The sequence below is a fragment of the Bolinopsis microptera genome, chromosome 2 (genome assembly GCF_026151205.1).
Source record: "Bolinopsis microptera isolate Bmic1 chromosome 2, MBARI_Bmic_1.0, whole genome shotgun sequence".
NCBI classification, from domain to species: Eukaryota; Metazoa; Ctenophora; class Tentaculata; order Lobata; family Bolinopsidae; genus Bolinopsis; species Bolinopsis microptera.
In genome coordinates this window covers 6655033-6673273 of record NC_087073.1, presented here as the reverse complement: position 1 = coordinate 6673273, position 18241 = coordinate 6655033, and the positions used below count along the sequence as shown (strand labels likewise).

General features: G+C 40.3%; 4 protein-coding genes across 5 annotated transcripts; 1 reads left to right on the top strand and 3 right to left on the bottom strand.

The window, feature by feature from the left end:
• Nucleotides 1-14: 14 nt before the first annotated feature.
• LOC134826616 (splicing factor ESS-2 homolog) lies at nt 15-8483 on the bottom strand. 2 transcript variants are annotated; one of them, XM_063839070.1, is made up of 9 exons: nt 8410-8483; nt 7427-7520; nt 6887-7016; nt 6569-6708; nt 5128-5272; nt 4785-4851; nt 4296-4493; nt 1604-1710; nt 15-1369 (listed from the first exon to the last, which is right to left on the bottom strand). In XM_063839070.1, exons 3-9 carry the CDS (start codon nt 6985-6987, stop codon nt 1105-1107), a joined length of 1023 nt encoding a protein of 340 aa, XP_063695140.1. In that variant the 5' UTR covers nt 6988-7016; nt 7427-7520; nt 8410-8483; the 3' UTR covers nt 15-1104. The 2 variants fall into 2 exon arrangements, with proteins under 2 accessions (XP_063695140.1, XP_063695139.1); XM_063839069.1 differs by having other exon boundaries at nt 8400-8477.
• Nucleotides 8484-8670: 187 nt separating this feature from the next.
• Nucleotides 8671-14272, bottom strand: LOC134811405 (uncharacterized). The gene is made up of 4 exons (XM_063818200.1): nt 14039-14272; nt 13686-13802; nt 9675-9811; nt 8671-9514 (listed from the first exon to the last, which is right to left on the bottom strand). The coding sequence occupies exons 1-4, from the start codon at nt 14262-14264 to the stop codon at nt 9251-9253; spliced, it is 744 nt and encodes a 247-aa protein (XP_063674270.1). The 5' UTR covers nt 14265-14272; the 3' UTR covers nt 8671-9250.
• Nucleotides 11868-13580, top strand: LOC134811406 (uncharacterized). Its single transcript, XM_063818201.1, has 4 exons — nt 11868-12005; nt 12182-12463; nt 12691-12923; nt 13395-13580. The coding sequence occupies exons 1-3, from the start codon at nt 11934-11936 to the stop codon at nt 12886-12888; spliced, it is 552 nt and encodes a 183-aa protein (XP_063674271.1). The 5' UTR covers nt 11868-11933; the 3' UTR covers nt 12889-12923; nt 13395-13580.
• Nucleotides 14273-15149: 877 nt separating the features above from the next.
• Nucleotides 15150-16336, bottom strand: LOC134811359 (uncharacterized). Its single transcript, XM_063818151.1, has one exon. It carries the CDS (start codon nt 16306-16308, stop codon nt 15232-15234), a length of 1077 nt encoding a protein of 358 aa, XP_063674221.1. The 5' UTR covers nt 16309-16336; the 3' UTR covers nt 15150-15231.
• Nucleotides 16337-18241: the final 1905 nt, after the last annotated feature.

Genomic DNA, 18241 nt, shown 5'->3' with positions numbered 1-18241 from the left:
AGGAAACCAATTCATTCAAAAGAGTGTGCATTAAAATAATGGCATTCGATGTAGAATTTAAATTACACTTTCTTGGAATTATAAAAATACGATACATTTTGTTTCGTGTTGAAAGAGACATGACCACAAAAGCTAAACCGCAGTAATATAACACTTAGTTTATTAAACATTAAAAGTTAATATCGTCACCAAGTAAAAGTGCTTTAAAAGTTTAAACGTTAACTGATAACCTTATCAGATTGCATTAAATGTACGGAGTATCTTTGCAGTACATAATTTTACAGGAAAGATATTAATACTGAAAATTTTTGGTCAGTAAAAACTGTATAATCGATTATACAAAATTAGGTGGTAAAATTCTTGATCGGTGTCCGCGTAAAACAAAAACGGCTAAAAGTATATGCCTTTGTGCCGACCAAATTTAAGTTGAATAGGTATTGTTGGAGTAAAATAAAAGTGTTAAATATTCGCTGGCACAATATCAAGATACAGTCTGATCCTCACCAACGTTTTGGCCCTTTCAACATCAGCCCTCTTAGAACTTTTATAGTGTCGTAAATTTTGCCCACTAAATTAAATGCCGAATATTGCACTTTCACAGCAAATTTAAAGCAATGTATAAGTATAACAACAGACATATTGTCAAGAATCGACGCACAAATGAAATAATCCCTTAATCAATAAATAACCAATTAAAACATATAAATAATTATAAAAAATGAAAATTCCCGCTGTCATTGTAATTGTTGATGTTCATTTGGGAAGTGCCAATAACTTTTGCTCTGCAAATGCAGTATCTCAATAAAAGCGCATCTCAAACAATTTGTTTAAAAGCAGAAAATGAGGTGTCTACGTGGTTTACTGTAAGTGTAGTACTACTAGTAGTAGTAGCATACAGTTTGTACGCGGATTATAAACAGATGCAACCCTAAATCTACTTCAACACATCACTGCACAGTGCACACAAACAATTGAGCAGAGTCACCAAGAATTCTTTTACAGTTACCAAGAATTCTATTGCGTGTATCCAATACGTCTTGGTGTTCATAGACTTAAAACACCATGTCCCACTGTTCAGCCCCCACAGTGTGTGGTGTTATAATGTCAAGTTTCTGATCCCGTGACTACACTATCAGGGGTACCTGAGGGAGTGTCCGAGGGAGTGTCCGAGGGAGTGTCCGAGGGAGTCCACTTGCCTTTAGGACTATCCCAGCCGGGAGTTCTGACAGGTGTGGTCTTGTTGGGGGTGGTTGAGAAGATGTTGCTGCGTGCTGAGCTGGATCGCATGGAGGAGGTGGCGAGAGCCAGGCGCCGCGCAGCTGGGGACAGACCGGAGAGGTCGCGCAGTGGAGAGGGAGTCAACCCGGCCCTGGGTGTTATGTTAGTTGATAATGCTGAACTAATTATTTCAATGATTTTTGAAACTTAATTTTTAGTCTGCCGACTGAAAATTAGGTCCCACATCTGAAACTGGTTATCATTGAGTCTACATTAATTTTATATTACCCCAACAGGGATAAGAAATAAACAGACATCATTTTAAAAGCCAGAACATGTGTATTCTGTGATAAGAGAATTGTTAGGTAAGATAAGGTATATTTACGAGTTAGCAAGTTTCTTCATAGCAGTCATAGCCTTGTCGTGTCGCTGTTTGTGTCTCTTGTTGACGCGGTCAGCTAGAGCGTGTCCTAATCTGTCCTTCTCCGGCACCTGCACAAACCACTTGTCACACAATGTTCCAATCAGAATGGGGTAATAATACCTCGTGACGAGTGGCAACCAATCAGAGTGGGGTAAATATACTTTGTGACGAGAGGCAACCAATCAGAATGGGGTAAATATACCTCGTGACGAGAGGCAACCAATCAGAATGGGGTAATAATACCTCGTGACGAGAGGCAACCAATCACGGTATTTAAGTCTTGGGCTTATTACTTTTAACTCAAATTATTCTAGATTGTGCTGGAGTCTAAAATATTGCCCCGGGGGAGTCATCGCCATTTTTTTCATTGATTTCTGGGATTCCTAACGTAAATGGAGAAAGATTTCGGGACGAAAACTAACAATTTTCGGGATCAACGGCGCAAATAGCGGGAAATTCGTTGGCAAGAATGGCTAAAATATTTCCCCACTTTTTCAAGTAAATGACGATGACACCCCCCACCACATCCTGGTCAGTGGTCCCTAATCCAATCAATATTATATTTTTTGAAGTAGAAATCTAATTTTGGTTGTTCAGATCATGAACGAGTTCTTCTTTCTTACACAATTCATACCCATTATTCACTACTGGTTCTGTTACAATCCCCACAATTCTTACTTACTGTCATAGTGGAAATTTATTCAATTATCAAAACGTTCACAAAATTACAGTTTCGCTATCTTAGTCTTAAATCTTACTTTCATGGAATCTTACTTTCATAGAAAAGTAATCAGAATGTCCTGGAATCCCACGTTTTACACATCTTGTTATCAAGGTTTCCTTATATCAAGTGTCAAATGATTGCAAAGTTGAGATAACAATCATCCGGTCGTGATTTTTTTGTAGACTTTTAGTGTTTCTCAGTAAGTAACTTCACGTTCCGCTCAATTTCCAACGTACATCACATTGCACTTCAGATTTTGTTCTCTAATTTGAGAGCAACACTGCAACAGCCGTTATTAGAATTTTATAAGATACCGTGAGAATTTTACCGTGAGAATGACAAACGACGACTCTATTATTGCACGGTATGAACTAATCCAATTGTTATATTCTATTAATATTAATAATCACTTACTAACGACACTCAGCCAGGAAGGTGGATAAATGGCAATGTCTCCTCTGCTCTCTACTCTAACACATCCCACACTACCCTCCAAACCCGCACCTACAAGTACCTAACCCCCATAGACCTGACTCTAGCTCTCTACATCATACTCCAAAACTCCGTGATACTGTACGACTACTACCCGGACAGGCGACGAGTCTCCTCCCTTCTCTTCCTTCTTATCGCTGCAGCTGATGTGATAACAGCTGTTTCTCAACTGGTGAGGGGTACTGTGGCAACTATCTGCCTGAGAGATGAGACTTTCTCCCTTCAGTCGTGGATATTTCTACTGTACATCACTCCCGGTCTCTTCAGCTACATCTCTTCCATCTTCTTCAGCGTGGTCCTGACTATCCTCAAAACTACCAACATTATCAACCCCTTCTACCAAGTCAGTCAGGACCTCTTGAAGAGTGCCCTGGTGCTAGTCCCAACCTTCGGTCTGTTCGTCTCAATACTGGACATGGTATTCTGGCACCAGCACTTTCAACGAGACCCAATCAGTGGTAACGGGTATAAAGTGTGTACTGTGGGACAGGAGCGAGCATACGATAACCTGATCTTTATAGGAGGGGGAGTTGTGATGAGGATCATGGATCTGTCCTTCATCTCCAGTGGTACGCTGTACGATGCCCTCACGTTCATCCTCCTGTGTTGCGAGTACGTGGTACCGTGTGGTATTGTGTTGGTCTGCATGGTAGTCCAGATGGTGTACGTGAGTGTGGTGTTTGGGAGCGGGTGTAAGCTGCGGAGGAGCCTGGGTAACCATGTTAACCTCACTGTGTTTCTCATTTCCGTTCTGTTCCTGGTGTGTAACGGTTCATTCGCTCTCTGTTTCTTCCTGTTCTACATCTACCAGGTGGACATGGAGCTTTATGATGATCCCAGGTATTCTGTGGAGATGGTAGCCAAGTTTACATTTCCTTTGTTAACAGCGGCCTTGTTCCCGACTATTATCATAGTTCGTAAACCTGATCTCCGCATGCGTTACAAGGGTTACATAACCGCACTTTTTAGTGGCCCTATGTTTTTGTGTCGTTCTGTTAAACGTATTTGTACACGAAACTCAGGCTATTCCACAATATGAATATACTTCTACTCCATCATACACTTCTTAATAAATTATAAAATAATCTGGAGGCTCATGTTTCTATGGGCCCTGGTATAGCCGTTTAAAAAAAACTTTATGTCGCCTTGTTTATGTGTACAAAATTGGGCACTTTTCATTACTTAACGGCTGTCACTGCCAGCGATAAACTATAAAACGGCATAATTAACAGTTCTTTTTGGTAAGAGTTCTTGTTTTGAGTTTACTATGGTTTCAACTATATGCACCTGATTTTTGAGTAACTTATATGTTTTTTTATCATGGGTGAAATTCATCTGTTGACTAATTTCTATATGTCTGTATGTTTCAGTATTTGATGTGCATTGCAGATTACAATTAAGCAAGTTTTTATATAAACCTGTTAAATTCCCACAAACCTGGGGTATCTTAAAAGCAGGACCAGAGTGCCTGACTGGGGTGGTGCCCTCTATTCTCTGGGGAGTGGTCTCCACTTCTCCCCATGTCATCAGGGGCGAGGCACCCACCCCTGGCTCTATCTGAGGCGTGGCGCAGTACGCGTAACCTTTAACTCGCGGGGTCGCGTTCCCGTCCATTGGTTTACCGTCCACGCCTATCTGTAGGGGGATTTGTTGTAATGATCTTGCTTAATATGAATCTTTTGTAATGATAATGCCTGAAACAGGTTTCAGTGGATGGAAGTTTAACGTATCTTTATAAAGCAATATCACAAAAAGGCAGATATCAAGACCATTATTTTGTGATATATATTGTAATCACGCAAAGCTATGTTTACAGTTAGTTTACAGTTGGATGACCTGAAAACCATGCTTCAATGTACATAATTATAATGTCTTCAATTTGAATACAGACTGTAATCATGTACGCATCTCAATTGGAAATCCTACCTTATCTTTTCCAATAACTGGAGCCATCTTCTTGGCTAAACTCTCTTGGACAAAGGAGTTCGGTAACCTGAAATATGAATACATTTTACGGCACAACATCAATTTGCTAGAAACATCTTGGACCAAACAATATGTAACCCAAGCTTCTCAATCTCTGCCCGCATCATTCTGATACTGCTGCCCTCAGATATAGTGTAATCTGTTTGTAAGTACTTTGATTGTAGCACCAAAGCAAATCGTGATACTTAGATACTAAGCAATCTCAGTCGCCAAGATGATCGCAAACTTAGTTTATAATTTAACAACAGTCAACAATAATTATGTTATTAGAACTGTTACTAACCCAGTATTACTGTGAACTATCTGTCGATTAGCATTAGGATTATCTACATCTTTAATCATGAGTCCCTGAGGCGGGAACAACAGGTCATTCCTCATCTTGAAGGTCCACCTGTCTGGTGGCTTGTTAACCTTCAGGCTCTCTTGGTCTGAGGAGATTTGTAGATTAAGAGTGGGTGAGGGGTTACAACTTCTTCTCCAAAAATAATGAAATATCCGATAAATCAAGGAAAGTGATTATATTTAGGGGGATAAATCGATGGCAAAATCTGTTTGATCCCAACCTAGCATCTTTTTTTTTTTTTTTTTAAACAAAAATTTTATTTACCACAAAACAATCAATACATATTTAATATTATTATACATTTACAAATAAATCTAAATTTAAATTCAGCTATATACACAATACACAGCCCGCCGCGCAGACAGCCACACATTGCTGAGAGATTCTCAGGTGCAGATGTAAGCGCCGCGCGCGAGGTTTGTTATCTTACAATTACATGTCACGATATATTATTAATTATCAGATAATTTTAGAAGCAAAATAATTATTGCATATTGGGAAAATTTCGGTCGTTAACGCAGTACAGGGCGTGGACACTGCAATGCTAATAACGGAAAATTCTGACGCACGAGTTTCATTCAGCTACCCAATTTATATGTGACATGTACTTGTATTAAATTCAGATAAATGTTAGTAATAATCGACGTTAACATTTTGCAATTTACAATTGCACTTAAATCACATCTAGTAAGTTACTAATTCTTTGCACTATATATGTTACGTCACTATAGCATATGTCATTCATATTGTATGTTATATAAGATAAAAATAAACATATTATAATTGTTCCAATGTTCAACACTGCTAAAAAACAAATACCTACTTGCCCATCGATTAAGCAGTCGCCAAAACAAGGATCAAAGTTAATTTACCTTCACACCTCGTTTTGGAGACTGAAGGATGTCAATAAATAAATAATTGATAATATTAATACTGAATATGATGGATAATCACTAATATCAATAAAATCCACAATCACTAATCATGTTTTCGATGGGCAAGCACTCGCAACTGGATGCTGAAACAAACGGCGCAAGTCTTGCACCGTTCATGCAGCATACGTCGCGAGATATCATGAGCTCCGCTAACTCTGCGATTCTAACGGATGAATTAGGCTCCCCCGACAGAAACACAGGTAACAGGGGGTTGTGGAAGGACACGAACACTGTTCGTTAACTCGTACCCCGGGTACCCCCTATATAGATCTATGTCATGCCGGAGAGAGCCCACCACCAGTCATATCGAAAGCAGCTTTTAATTCTGCATTATAAATATCGCGTCGTCATAATAAATAATATACATTACCACTACACACTTGTCACTACACACTTTTATACACATCTTATTACAGAAATATCAAAATGTGTACAAAAAGCCTTACATCCGATGGCGGCCAGGTCAGGTTTGTACTCGAGTGAAGGTGCGAACAAGCCGACAGCCTTCTCATCTGCTTTAGCTGTTTCCTCCGCCACTATTTCATCGAAAGATGCGTTATCTTCACTCGTGTGCTTGTTTAAAAACCTGAAGCAAAATTAAATGATCTGTTTACATGTTTTGTCTGTTTACATGTTTTGATTTCAGGCTTTAATGGTAAAAGATATAGCTATGCAGTTTTAAATCCCAATCTTGAGCCTAGTCTCACCACATCTCCATCAAAATATAATCTCAACAACCTAAATACAGTTAACTTATTACTTACTTGTCCAAGCTGGAATCCGCCCTTATAGGAGCTGATAAGACTGCTGCTTGCTCCTTTACGCCCTGGCTCGGTGTGGCCATGTCTCCACCCCCAGTCAACATCGGCGTGTCGAACGTTTCATTACTCAAATCTGGCATGGGAGTAGGTATTATTTTAAACTTGCAAAAATTATCTCGAAGTTAACAGTTAAAATCAGCGGATTAGACTGCATGATCTGAACTAAGCATCCACAGGAGTCCCAAATTCTACACACGCGCGTTAAAAAAAGTTGTGCTAATAAGATTTATTTTCGCCGCTTACGCGTAAGTACCCAAAATTTGTATTGGGCTGCGTCGGGTTGGCCCCTAGCAACCACAGCAAAGGAAATTATTTCCCAAAAAGTGAAGCAAGAATAAACAGAAACGCGGACAAATTTGGGACCTGGCCACACATTTTCCCACGACTCAATTTATCCTCCACAATTAATAAACCCTCAGTAAATTCGAAAATGTGCTGCTGGCCTAAAGAATACATTACTTTTATTCAAGAATAAAAACTTACCAATCCTTTCAGATTCAGCAGGTAAACATCCAGTCTCCCTCCTAAGTTTCTTCAGATCAGGAAAGAAGTCTCTTTCTATTATGTGATCCAGGCACTGAAATGGTAGTGAAAGTGGAACTTCAGTATAAACGGTAGTGGGTAGTGGCACTTCAACAACACAAACCAAACAAACATCACAAGTTTTTCTCGTGATTCAGATAAGGAAGTTAGGAAGATAATAAAAACATTGATTTGCAAATCCAACGGCCACTTTGGTACAGTTCAATCAGTTTGAGCGGGTTTTCTAATTCGATTTCTGATTCTTACGTCAGAATACGTAGGAACTTCTTTTTTTCTTTATGGATTCGTAAGAACTTTTCATGTCAAACATGAAGGTATTATAGATAATACAGTGCCATAAATGTCTGATGGTTTTGATTAAGCTCCAGTAAGGGCAAAAATGCAAGATGTAACTGAAAGGCTATGTAAGTTTAAGTCTAAATTTCGACGTCAATTTTGCTTGTTCGGAATTCTTATAATTGTTAAGTTCATAAATTCATAGTATCATATCCCTATGCGCTAATTCTTTCTGATCAAACTTGCCAAATATTTTTAATTGATAACAAACACATAAGCTACGTGATACAAAGGAAATGTGATTATAATAATTAAATCAGTAAGATAAGCGGATGACGCAAAACAGTTCATTTTATGAGGTCAGTTTGATTGTATCAAGTTTTACAGGTTTGATAACAGATAATCTGGTTAAGCACAGTTCTGATTTATTATTATTTTCTTCGCTGTGTTCCAGCTAGTGCAAGGGTGACTACCGTTTCACGCCCGTTACTAGTCCCCCAGGACGTCATACTATCAGTTAGCAGCACATCGACGAAAAATAAAACCTTGGTTGTAACTGGATTGCCAGAAAGTGGGGCTCTCATAGATATTTGAATAATTAATCAGATAAAAGAATAATTAATTACATAATCGTTACCTCCACGTACTTCTCTTCGTCCAATATTATCCGACCCTTAACGTCCTTGTGAATTTTTGCTTTTTGTGAATTAGACATGACACTGTTGGGGATAAAAGAGTTAGTTGCTTACAGCTGACAAAAAATATATTGTATATAGCGAGTGAAATACAAGACGGGGTAAAATATAGAAATCTTTGATGTCAGTTAAAGTTCATATTTTATATTTTAATGGGATTTAAACATGACGTAGACTCAAAGGAACACAGTTTACAATTCAAAATACAGTGTGTAATATAATATACAATTTCAGTTTTCTTTATACATTCGCATAATATATTATAAAGATGTTCTATAAATATCATAAATAATCTGTACAGATGAAAACCAAATTGAATTTGATCGGGCTGGTGGGTATAAAATTTCAATAAATTAAGTATGATAGGTGTATACTGTATTGTCTGACTGTACTGATATAATGAATACCTGAATACCTGTATAATATCTGATAAATACATAATACTTCTGATAATATTTTTATAAAATTTGAACATAATCTACTAAAATATTGATGACAAGTTAAAAACAACGGGCACTCAATTTAGCTCAGATGACAGTTCGAGTATCCACTGCCTTTCCTCAAGTTACCCCGACCCCTTCAACCCACCTTTATGTTCGAGATGATTGAGCCAAAGCACAGGTTCCCATTTGGTGACATTGTGTGAATTGGGGTAGAATTAGAGATCACGTGTAATGCAAGCTTTATGAAAAGTAAAATGCGTTTCTACGAATAACACCCATGGTAGGAACACATAGTGAAGTCTCACAAAGTCCAGATAACAACGAGCATACTATGAAACAGTGTCTCCAGTTTAAATAGAGACGAGCTCCCCGCCCTTCAAACTGGTAGCAGGGACCCACAGTGAGCTTGGAGCTACAGCCTCAATAACCTTAGATCTCCTAACCAGTTCGTGAGCAGTAAGAGGAGGAGGAGCCTGAGGTTTGAGCCCCAGAAGAGGGTACTCCTCCTTCTTGATAGGTGCTGGAAGTGGGGCTAGGCTGGTGACGTCATCAAGTAGTTCTGTACTGACTTGTGAGGGAGTGTGAGGTTCAGGGTAACAATCTGAGTCATCTACCTGTAAAGGGAGAGATATGAGCTGATGTAGCAACTAACAAAGCCATGGTGTCAGCTTATCATCAGAGTGACAGTGGTTGTTGGAACTAATTCAATTTATAGAGGGTCTACTAGAGCTATAAATGTTGTTTGAGATGAACCCCAAAATAAGATTAACTTACGTCTTCAGGGAGGAGGTGACGATTAGGAGCCAGGAATCTGTGGAGGTTGTGTTCTCCTATATCCAGGTTAAACGAGGGGTTCATGTTCAACAGTATCTGGGATAGCTCCTTGTTTGCTTTCGCTGCTTGGAACATACCTGTAACAATAAAATTGTTAACGGGAATTTAAAATCCTGGGGGGTCGCGACATGGCGGGTAACTCCCCTCACTTCGCAGTCTTCATCACTGCGTACAGCGTTTATAAAATAAAGGGGCTGGAATTAGAATTTGCATTCATGAGCCGAATGTTTTACGAAATTTACCACTTTTTGTGTCATGAAAAGCATTGTTTTATCAGTGTGGGCCATATTTTCTTATTTCTGGGCTAAAATTGTAAGGTTAGACAAAGGGTTGTTGTGGGCGCCGGATAAGGGGAAAGAGAATACTACAGTGATTTAAGAACCAAAGAAGGTGACAAATCTTAGAGAATATATGCCGAATTTCATGCAAAATCACTACGGCCAAAAGTCTTATTAACGGCTAGATGGCTGGGAGATCATGAATGGCAAATTGAAAATGGCCAGTGACACGAAAACGCAGAGCTTAAAAATGGAATAATTTTGTCCAGAAATGAGATAAATGCTTAATTCAAAAAGATCTGAGCAGATCTATCTATTTTTAATCACTTTACCGCTATTTTCACGACTTTTAAAGAGGTCAAATTATTGCAATTATCAAGAAACTGTACTGAAGTCAATTTGAACAAAAGATAAGTGCCGCAGAAGAACTTTGCGAATGGCTGGAACTTGTTTGTCGTATTTTAGACGATGCTAATGCTCCTCACCTGTGTCAGTTGAACAGTTCACGACCAACGACCAAGAGAAAAATAAGAGAACTTCGGTCGGTTACTTATTTTAAGAGAACTGCAGGACAAGAACATTATCGTCTACAGAATAGCTTTAAAAACCATGGACCAAGTGTTCGGAAATGATAAGTGAGATTGGCGAGAAACCATTAACCAGAGACAGATGCTTAGTGGAAATTAACCAACAGACAAGCCCAGGGATTATTTATTCTCATTATATTATACGATATATATATATAATCTCTCAGATACTGAGAAAAGCAAAACCATTGCACACATACCAAACGCTTAAAAGCTTAAAGTGCGCACAATGCCCTATTTTATTGGCAGGTTGCGATATGATTATATGCTCCGGCCCCGATCTATTTAGCAGACTACTGATGAAACCTGGCACCAGTAGGTTAGTGGCTAATGACAATGTAACAAATTGAATAACGAAACCCCACACATTCCATAGTCCCATACACTCAAAACACTTAATAAGGATGTAAAATGATCGCCCTCTGCGGCCACCTTCCGACAGATTTACTTCGCAAGCTGGCCATTAGTACGCGGTGTTTAGTTGTACGTGGTGTATAGTTGCAGAGGCCTGGAGTGTTTTTCTTCCGTGTACTTTACACACCGCTTAAGATGCTGGCTCACTTACGTTCTTGTTGTTGCTGTTTGCTGTGCTTTATTTTCATCAAATACGTTATACTGTATAGTGTATACCCGATATATATTGCAATGTATTGTGTATGTTTCTGATGTGTATAATGTATTCTGTGTACAATAAAAGTGAATTCGATACTACAATCATTGTTGTATTTAACTGCCGTGTGATAACGATTTGTTGCTGTGTTGTTTGTGTTGTTGTTCTTGTTGTAACTATTATTGTCCTCCTAATGTTTGGTTGAACACATCATAACTCTAGAGCACTGAGCGGTAATTAGATAATATCCTATTACTTAATTCAATATAACTTTCTTGAAATAAAATTATTTTTAGAAACTTACTTAACTCACACATCACAGGTTTTTTCTATTTATCCAGTTATTAATCCTGGACGTGAAGTCGATCATTATCTAGTTTTCTTGATTCTTTTTTATCAATTCTTATTTCTTGCGGAAGAAGAGCGGGTAAGAGGATTTTGCTGTCGGGGATGGGATGCGAAGATGACAACACAAAGCAACGTTTGCTACCTTCTGAGTTTCAAAACTTTGTTCCAGGGCCGCACAAGTCACTGCTTATTGCCAATAAACAAAATTCTTTCGCCTTTCACGTGCCCACTACTGGAATCATAATGACTGCAGATGCCTAAAGGTTGGGCAAAACCAAAATAAAGTAACACACTTCCTTTCAATAGAATGGCAAAGTCAACCTGTCCAGTGATTACGGGTGAACAGTACTGTTATGAAGAAGAGGTGAAGTTAGAGATGAAGGAGGAGTGGATGGTTAATCATGGAGGGTTTGTCATTAAGGACATTCACGGCAAGGAGCTATTTCAGGTAGTTCATTACGGATATCATATCTCACCGGACAAGGAAATGTTTTAGCTTGGAACAATTCACAGCAGGCAGTAGATCAATACAACACACAGAATGTAGTGAATGAAAGGATCTTGACATTTCCTTTGTCAACTTCCTGTTGCAACTTTGTGTTTAAACCTTCAAACCAACTTCAGGTCAAAAACCACCTTCTCAGCCACGAGATACTGGACATGGAGGGTAATAAAGTAGCAGAACTGGTGAAGAAGAAGATGGCTATGAGGGTTACCTACCACATCTACACGGGAGAGGAAATGTCCGAGAGAAGAGCCACTATGAACCTGAGAGCCATGACTTTCAAGAAGAAAGCTCATGTCTACCTGTTAGAGGCACCCTACCCCACTAGGGACGACTCTACAGAGTTACCAGACAACCCAGCGCTGAAAATACAGGCTGAGAACTGGGGTAGCTGGATAAAGGTAAAGTCTCTGTATAGTCTGTAAGATATGTACTGGCAAGGAAGTCTAACCCGACATTTATTTTTCGTCTTAAAACGATGTTTTATGGAACTATTCAGATCACCTGTAATTGATAATAATATATAATAGATCGGGTAAAAGCCAGTCCAAACCCTGGCTCCATAACATAAAGGCCTCGTTTTAATTTGTATTAAAAAGCACTAGTAACACTCCCCTACTAACTGCAGGAGACGAAGATATTTAACGCAGAGACTGAAGAGGTATACGCGGAGCTGAGTAAATCAGCTGCGGAGGAAGAACTGGAAGGTTGTGGTAAAGCTTACATCATGACTGTTAAACCAGGGGTGGATGTGGTGTTCATGTGTTTGTGCGCTGTTTACTTTAATGTGGCGATCAAGCAGGAGGCGGCTGGAGGTGCTTCTTAAAAATAGTGACTTTTATCTGTAGTTTAAATAAGTAAGTTTTTTCACATCTCGCTCACAATCAGTAACCACTCACTATATTATCACTCACATTGTGTATACACCATCTCACATGTATTGTATCTTTTACCTTATCATCTGTTATCACTTACATCTTAAATCATCTGTTATCACTGTACATGTCATTCCATCACACGATCACAATCACGTACTTGCTGTTTAGTGGATGTTTTAAGTTTATTGAATAGCAGATCGAGTAGTGTTGTATATATATAGATTTTGATTCTAATTTTAGTCGAGTATTTGAACAATTTGTTGTCGTTTAGCCATTTTTGATTAATAAATTTTATGAGACAGTTTTCTCACATATTTACCAATTTTGTCAGCATGAATAAGAAGTTGTTACTTTGAAACGTCGTTTATCCTAACAGTGCAATATCATTTGTCGCAAATCAGAATAATCAGAAACTATTTGGAAAAACCCAAAAACTGTCTATTTAAATAAGTAGTTATGGGCAAATCTGTAAATGTGCGTGTTATATTGTGTTTAAATACGGGATGTGTGTAGACATATTTTATTGTATGATCAGATGAACTTTATTATTGTATGTTATTCTAATTCATTAAAAAAGTAGTTATCATTTTTGTTGAACCACGGACTAAAACTATTACAATATTATGTAGATCAATTTTCATGAAAAATAAATTCCAGCTTGTCCCGAAAGCAAATTATAATCATTGAGCTTAGTCACAAAAAGATGTACAGAATCAAGAACATAATATTTTATATTAGTACTTACCTTCAATGCTTTTTTGTTTTTTAGTTCGGAGAAGTCTACTCTTGTACAAGGCCTCATGGTTTGACTTCTTCTCAGCTTCATAAGGATTGTGTGTCTCAATGTTCATTGATAATGATCCTGGAGGTGAGACACTTGGGTTATAACAGTCAAAACAAATAATACTGTAGCTCATAGCAACTATTTTAGGTCTGTAATTTGTAGCACGGGACTATTGGTTTGAACAATGTTCATAATATCGTGCAATAATTTTGATGTTCACACTTTTCAAATTCCAGCTCATGGAAACTGAATGGATTTAAATTCATAAATTATTATAACACAAGATCCAAAGCAGCGCTCCTAATACAACCCACCTAGAACAGGTAGCTTTATCTTGTTAGACTCGCCATCCTTCTTCCCTTTACCATCCCCCTGTTTCTGTCTCGTATCCTGTCTTCTTCCCTGCTTGCTCGGTGTCTTGCTGCTCATGCTCTTGCCATGTTGTTGGGTGACTGCCCAGGATTTGGATTCTGACTCGCTACTCTCGTCTGTTATTGGTGAGAGGACGTTACGAGACTGCCCCACTCCCTGTTTTGTCATCGCTATTTGAGACTGTTGGCAATTATTAGCGATAGTGGTCATTACTAGGTCATACGTCATAAGAAATTCCTGCCATTAGTCTGGTAATTATACAAATTTAAGATAAGATGGCTGTATAAATTCCGTCACACTATTTCATCTGGTGGCTCAGCATGGTCTTTTCTCGTTCAGCTAACTGAATCAAGGCAGTAAGGTAGTACGTTTTCATGAAAAGTCAGGTTGAGATGTGCCGAGAGCGGGAATTGAACCCACGACCTCCCGAAAACCAGTCAGGTGCTATTCCATAAAGCTATCTCGCCGACAACTCAATCCCAACAATTCACTACTTGTACTACACATTACATGTCTTATCAGTGTAACTCACAATCATTAACCTTCCCGACCAGTTGATTCGTTGCAATTTTTATATTTTTATATTATATAACATTAACAATTACTGGGAGTGGGATTCTAGCCACACTCCACAGCCGTATTTCATGCCATTTTTAAGTAGCCGAAGAATCCAGGTCGAAGGAATCCAAGGTTGCAACTATGCAAGCATATAATTCATATGGTGGGTCAGCATGGTCTATTCTCGTTCAGCTCTCGATCACACTAGCTATCTCCACCCACTTTGACGGTGTGCAACTCTGCTTTGCTCGATGTTAAATGGACATGACCATAAAACTTATGATAAGATTTTAACTAGACATCGATGAATTATTTTGTTAAATCAAATAAAGTATCAATTTTGGGTTTAAAGATAGTAATGGAGCAACTAAGGTATAAGATAATACAATAATTGAGATCTACAGATATATATTTTGATCACAATATTAATATTATACTTGACTATAAAATTCTATGCTCTATTTCACTGTAGATACCTACTTAGACATTTATTCAAATGCTGAATAAACACAAAGAGAAAAATTACACCATTGATCATTCTTTAAAAATACTATTGGCATGCAATTTTGCGAAACAGCTAAAGTTTGCCAACTTTTTTTGCTAATTCAGCAATGTTCTGAGCAGTTATTCTGCAGCAGCCCCCTACTATGTGCGCACCATTATCAATCCATTCCATGGCAGCATCAGCAAAATTCCAATCCTTATAAGACGAATGCGCTTTCCAATAATTTGTTTCACCATCTTTTAATGCTCTGGAGAGGTAGATTTCACCGCTGTTTGGATAAACAACAATAAGTTTATCTTCTGCATTACACTCTTTTAATACTTGCTTTATTTTCCCAATGATAGGTGTAACGAGATGAGGCTCAGTGCAGTTAACACCAACACCAGTTACCTGAGGACACTTAGCCAGCAGCTCAAAACAAGAAGTCACGCTGCCTCCTGTGTCAACTGTTTCTTCATCGAGACAAGTCAATGTAACCCATGTTGACATTGCAGTCTCAGCGAGCAGATCGGCCTTAGTTTTCAGAACATCACAAATAACTTGTACTTCTAACAAATCTCCCACAGTTTCAAATGCTATAACAGCAACATCGTATATAGCAGCATGACGCAGTATATCATCACCCAACCTTACATTGAAGTAATGCATAATTTCGGAATCTTTGTAGCCATAACCTTCAACCCTTTTACATTCACCATCAACCTCATGTTCTCTGTTTGCAGTTTCAGCCCTCCCAGTGATTCTCGTTGCAACCGAACCAACAGACATGGCCAATAGTGGTCTAAGAACATCAACACTTTTTGATTTCTTTGCCATAAACTCATCAACTGTTTCTCTTACTAAATTTAAATTTTCAAAAACCCACTGACTCTTCATTTGATATGGACCAGTGTCATCCAATTCATAATCGAAGTCATATGTGCTTGTTGTAAGAATATCAACACCACTTTCTAAAAAGTTCATGTGCACTTCCTTCACCTTGTCACGGATGTGTGCTTCATTCAGCCTGCGAGGTGCACTCCAGGCATCATACTCATTCAAACCCATATTACTCATGGCAGTGCCCATACCTCCATCAAGAATCAAGCAAGGAGCTTTTTGTTGATTAATTAACCGTGATCGTAATGCAGAATCAAACCTCCCTTTCATTACTTGAAGTCCTGCTTTCAAAATCTAACAAATTGTATTATTGTAAAAAATGTTATATCGGGGGGGGTGTCATGTCCGTCCATGTCCGCCTATGTCCTGTCCTTTTTGGATTCTATGAGACAACGGACGTGTTTTTTGGGACATGGGCGGACACGGACGGACATTGGCGGACTCGGACGGACATTGACGGACTCGGACGGACATAGGCGGACCCGGACGGACATAGGCGGACTCGGACGGACATTGGTGGACATTAGCGGACATTGGTGGACATAAGCAGACAAACATTTTGAGAATTTTTCGCAACTTGTACTATAATCTTGTACAAAACAAACGACTTATTAATCACACTAAAGCTATTAATAGCTTTAACTTATTAAATCAAATTATATAGGGACCCAGGAAAAGGCCCAGGAGGAGGAGGAGGAGGAGGAGGACTGGGGAGGAGGAGGACTGTTGAGGACTGATGAGGAGGACTGAGGACGAGGAGTAGAAGGAGGACTGAGGAGGGGAGGAGGAAGAGAACTGGGGAGGATCAGGAAGACCCAGGAGGAGGACCCAGGAGGAGGAGGAGGAGGACTGAGGAGGATGACTTAGGAGGAGGAGGACTCAGGAGGAGGACTGAGGACGAAGAGTAGGAGGAGGACTGAGGAGGGAGGAGGAAGAGAACTGGGGAGGATCAGGAATACCCAGGAGGAGGACCCAGGAGGAGGACCCAGGAGGAGGAGGAGGAGGAGGAGGAGGACTGCGGTGGATGACTCAGGAGGAGGAGGACTCAGGAGGAGGATTGAGGAGGACTGAGGAGGAGGAGGACTGAAGAGTACTGAAGAGTACTGAGGAGGATGGCTGAGGAGGATGGCTGAGGAGGGTGGCTGAGGAGGATGGCTGAGGAGGATGACTGAGAGAGATGACTGAGGAGGATGACTGAGAGGGAGGAGGAGGATCAGGAAGACCCAGGAGGAGGAGGAGGAGGACCCAGAAGGAGGACCTAGGAGGAGGAGGAGGAGAACTGAGGAGGATAACTCAGGAGGAGGAGGACTCAGGAGGAGGACTCAGGAGGACTGAGAAGGAGGAGGACTGAGGAGGATGGCTGAGGAGGATGACTGAGAGGGAGGAGGAGGAGGAAGAGGAGAAAGAGGACTGAGGAGGAGGAGGAGGAGAAGGACTGAGGAGGAGAAGGAGGACCCAGGAGGAGGAGGACCCAGGAGGAGGACCCAGGAAAAGGCCCCAGGAGGAGGAGGAGGACTGGGGAGGAGGAGGACTGTTGAGGACTGATGAGGAGAACTGAGGACGAGGAGGAGGAGTAGGAGGAGGACTGAGGAGGGGAGGAGGAAGAGGACTGGGAGGATCAGGAAGACCCAGGAGGAGGACCCAGGAGGAGGAGGAAGAGGACTCAGGAGGAGGAGGAGGAGGACTGAGGAGGACTGAGGAGGAGGACTGACGATGACTGAGAAGGAGGAGGACTGAGGAGTACTGAGGAGGATGGCTGAGGAGGATGGCTGAGGAGGATGACTGAGGAGGATGACTGAGAGGGAGGAGGAGGACTCAGGAGGAGGACTCAGGAGGAAGAGGACTCAGGAGGAGAACTTAGGAGAAATGAGAAGGAGGACTGAGGAGAACTGAGGAGGAGGAGGAGGAGGAGGACTGAATAGGAGGAGGAGAAGGAGGGGGACTGGGAAAGGACTGAGGAGTAGGAGGACTGATGAGAAGGATGAGGAGGAGGACTGAGGACCGAGGAGGAAGAGGAGGAGGATGAAGAGGAGGAGGAGGACCCAGGAGGAGGAGGACTGAGGAGGATGACTGAGGAGGATGACTGAGAGGGAAGAGGAGGAGGAGGAGGATGACTCAGGAGGAGGAGGAGGAGGACTGAGGAGGACTGAGAAGGAGGAGGACTGAGGAGGAGGAGGACTGAAGAGGAGGATGGAGGACTGAG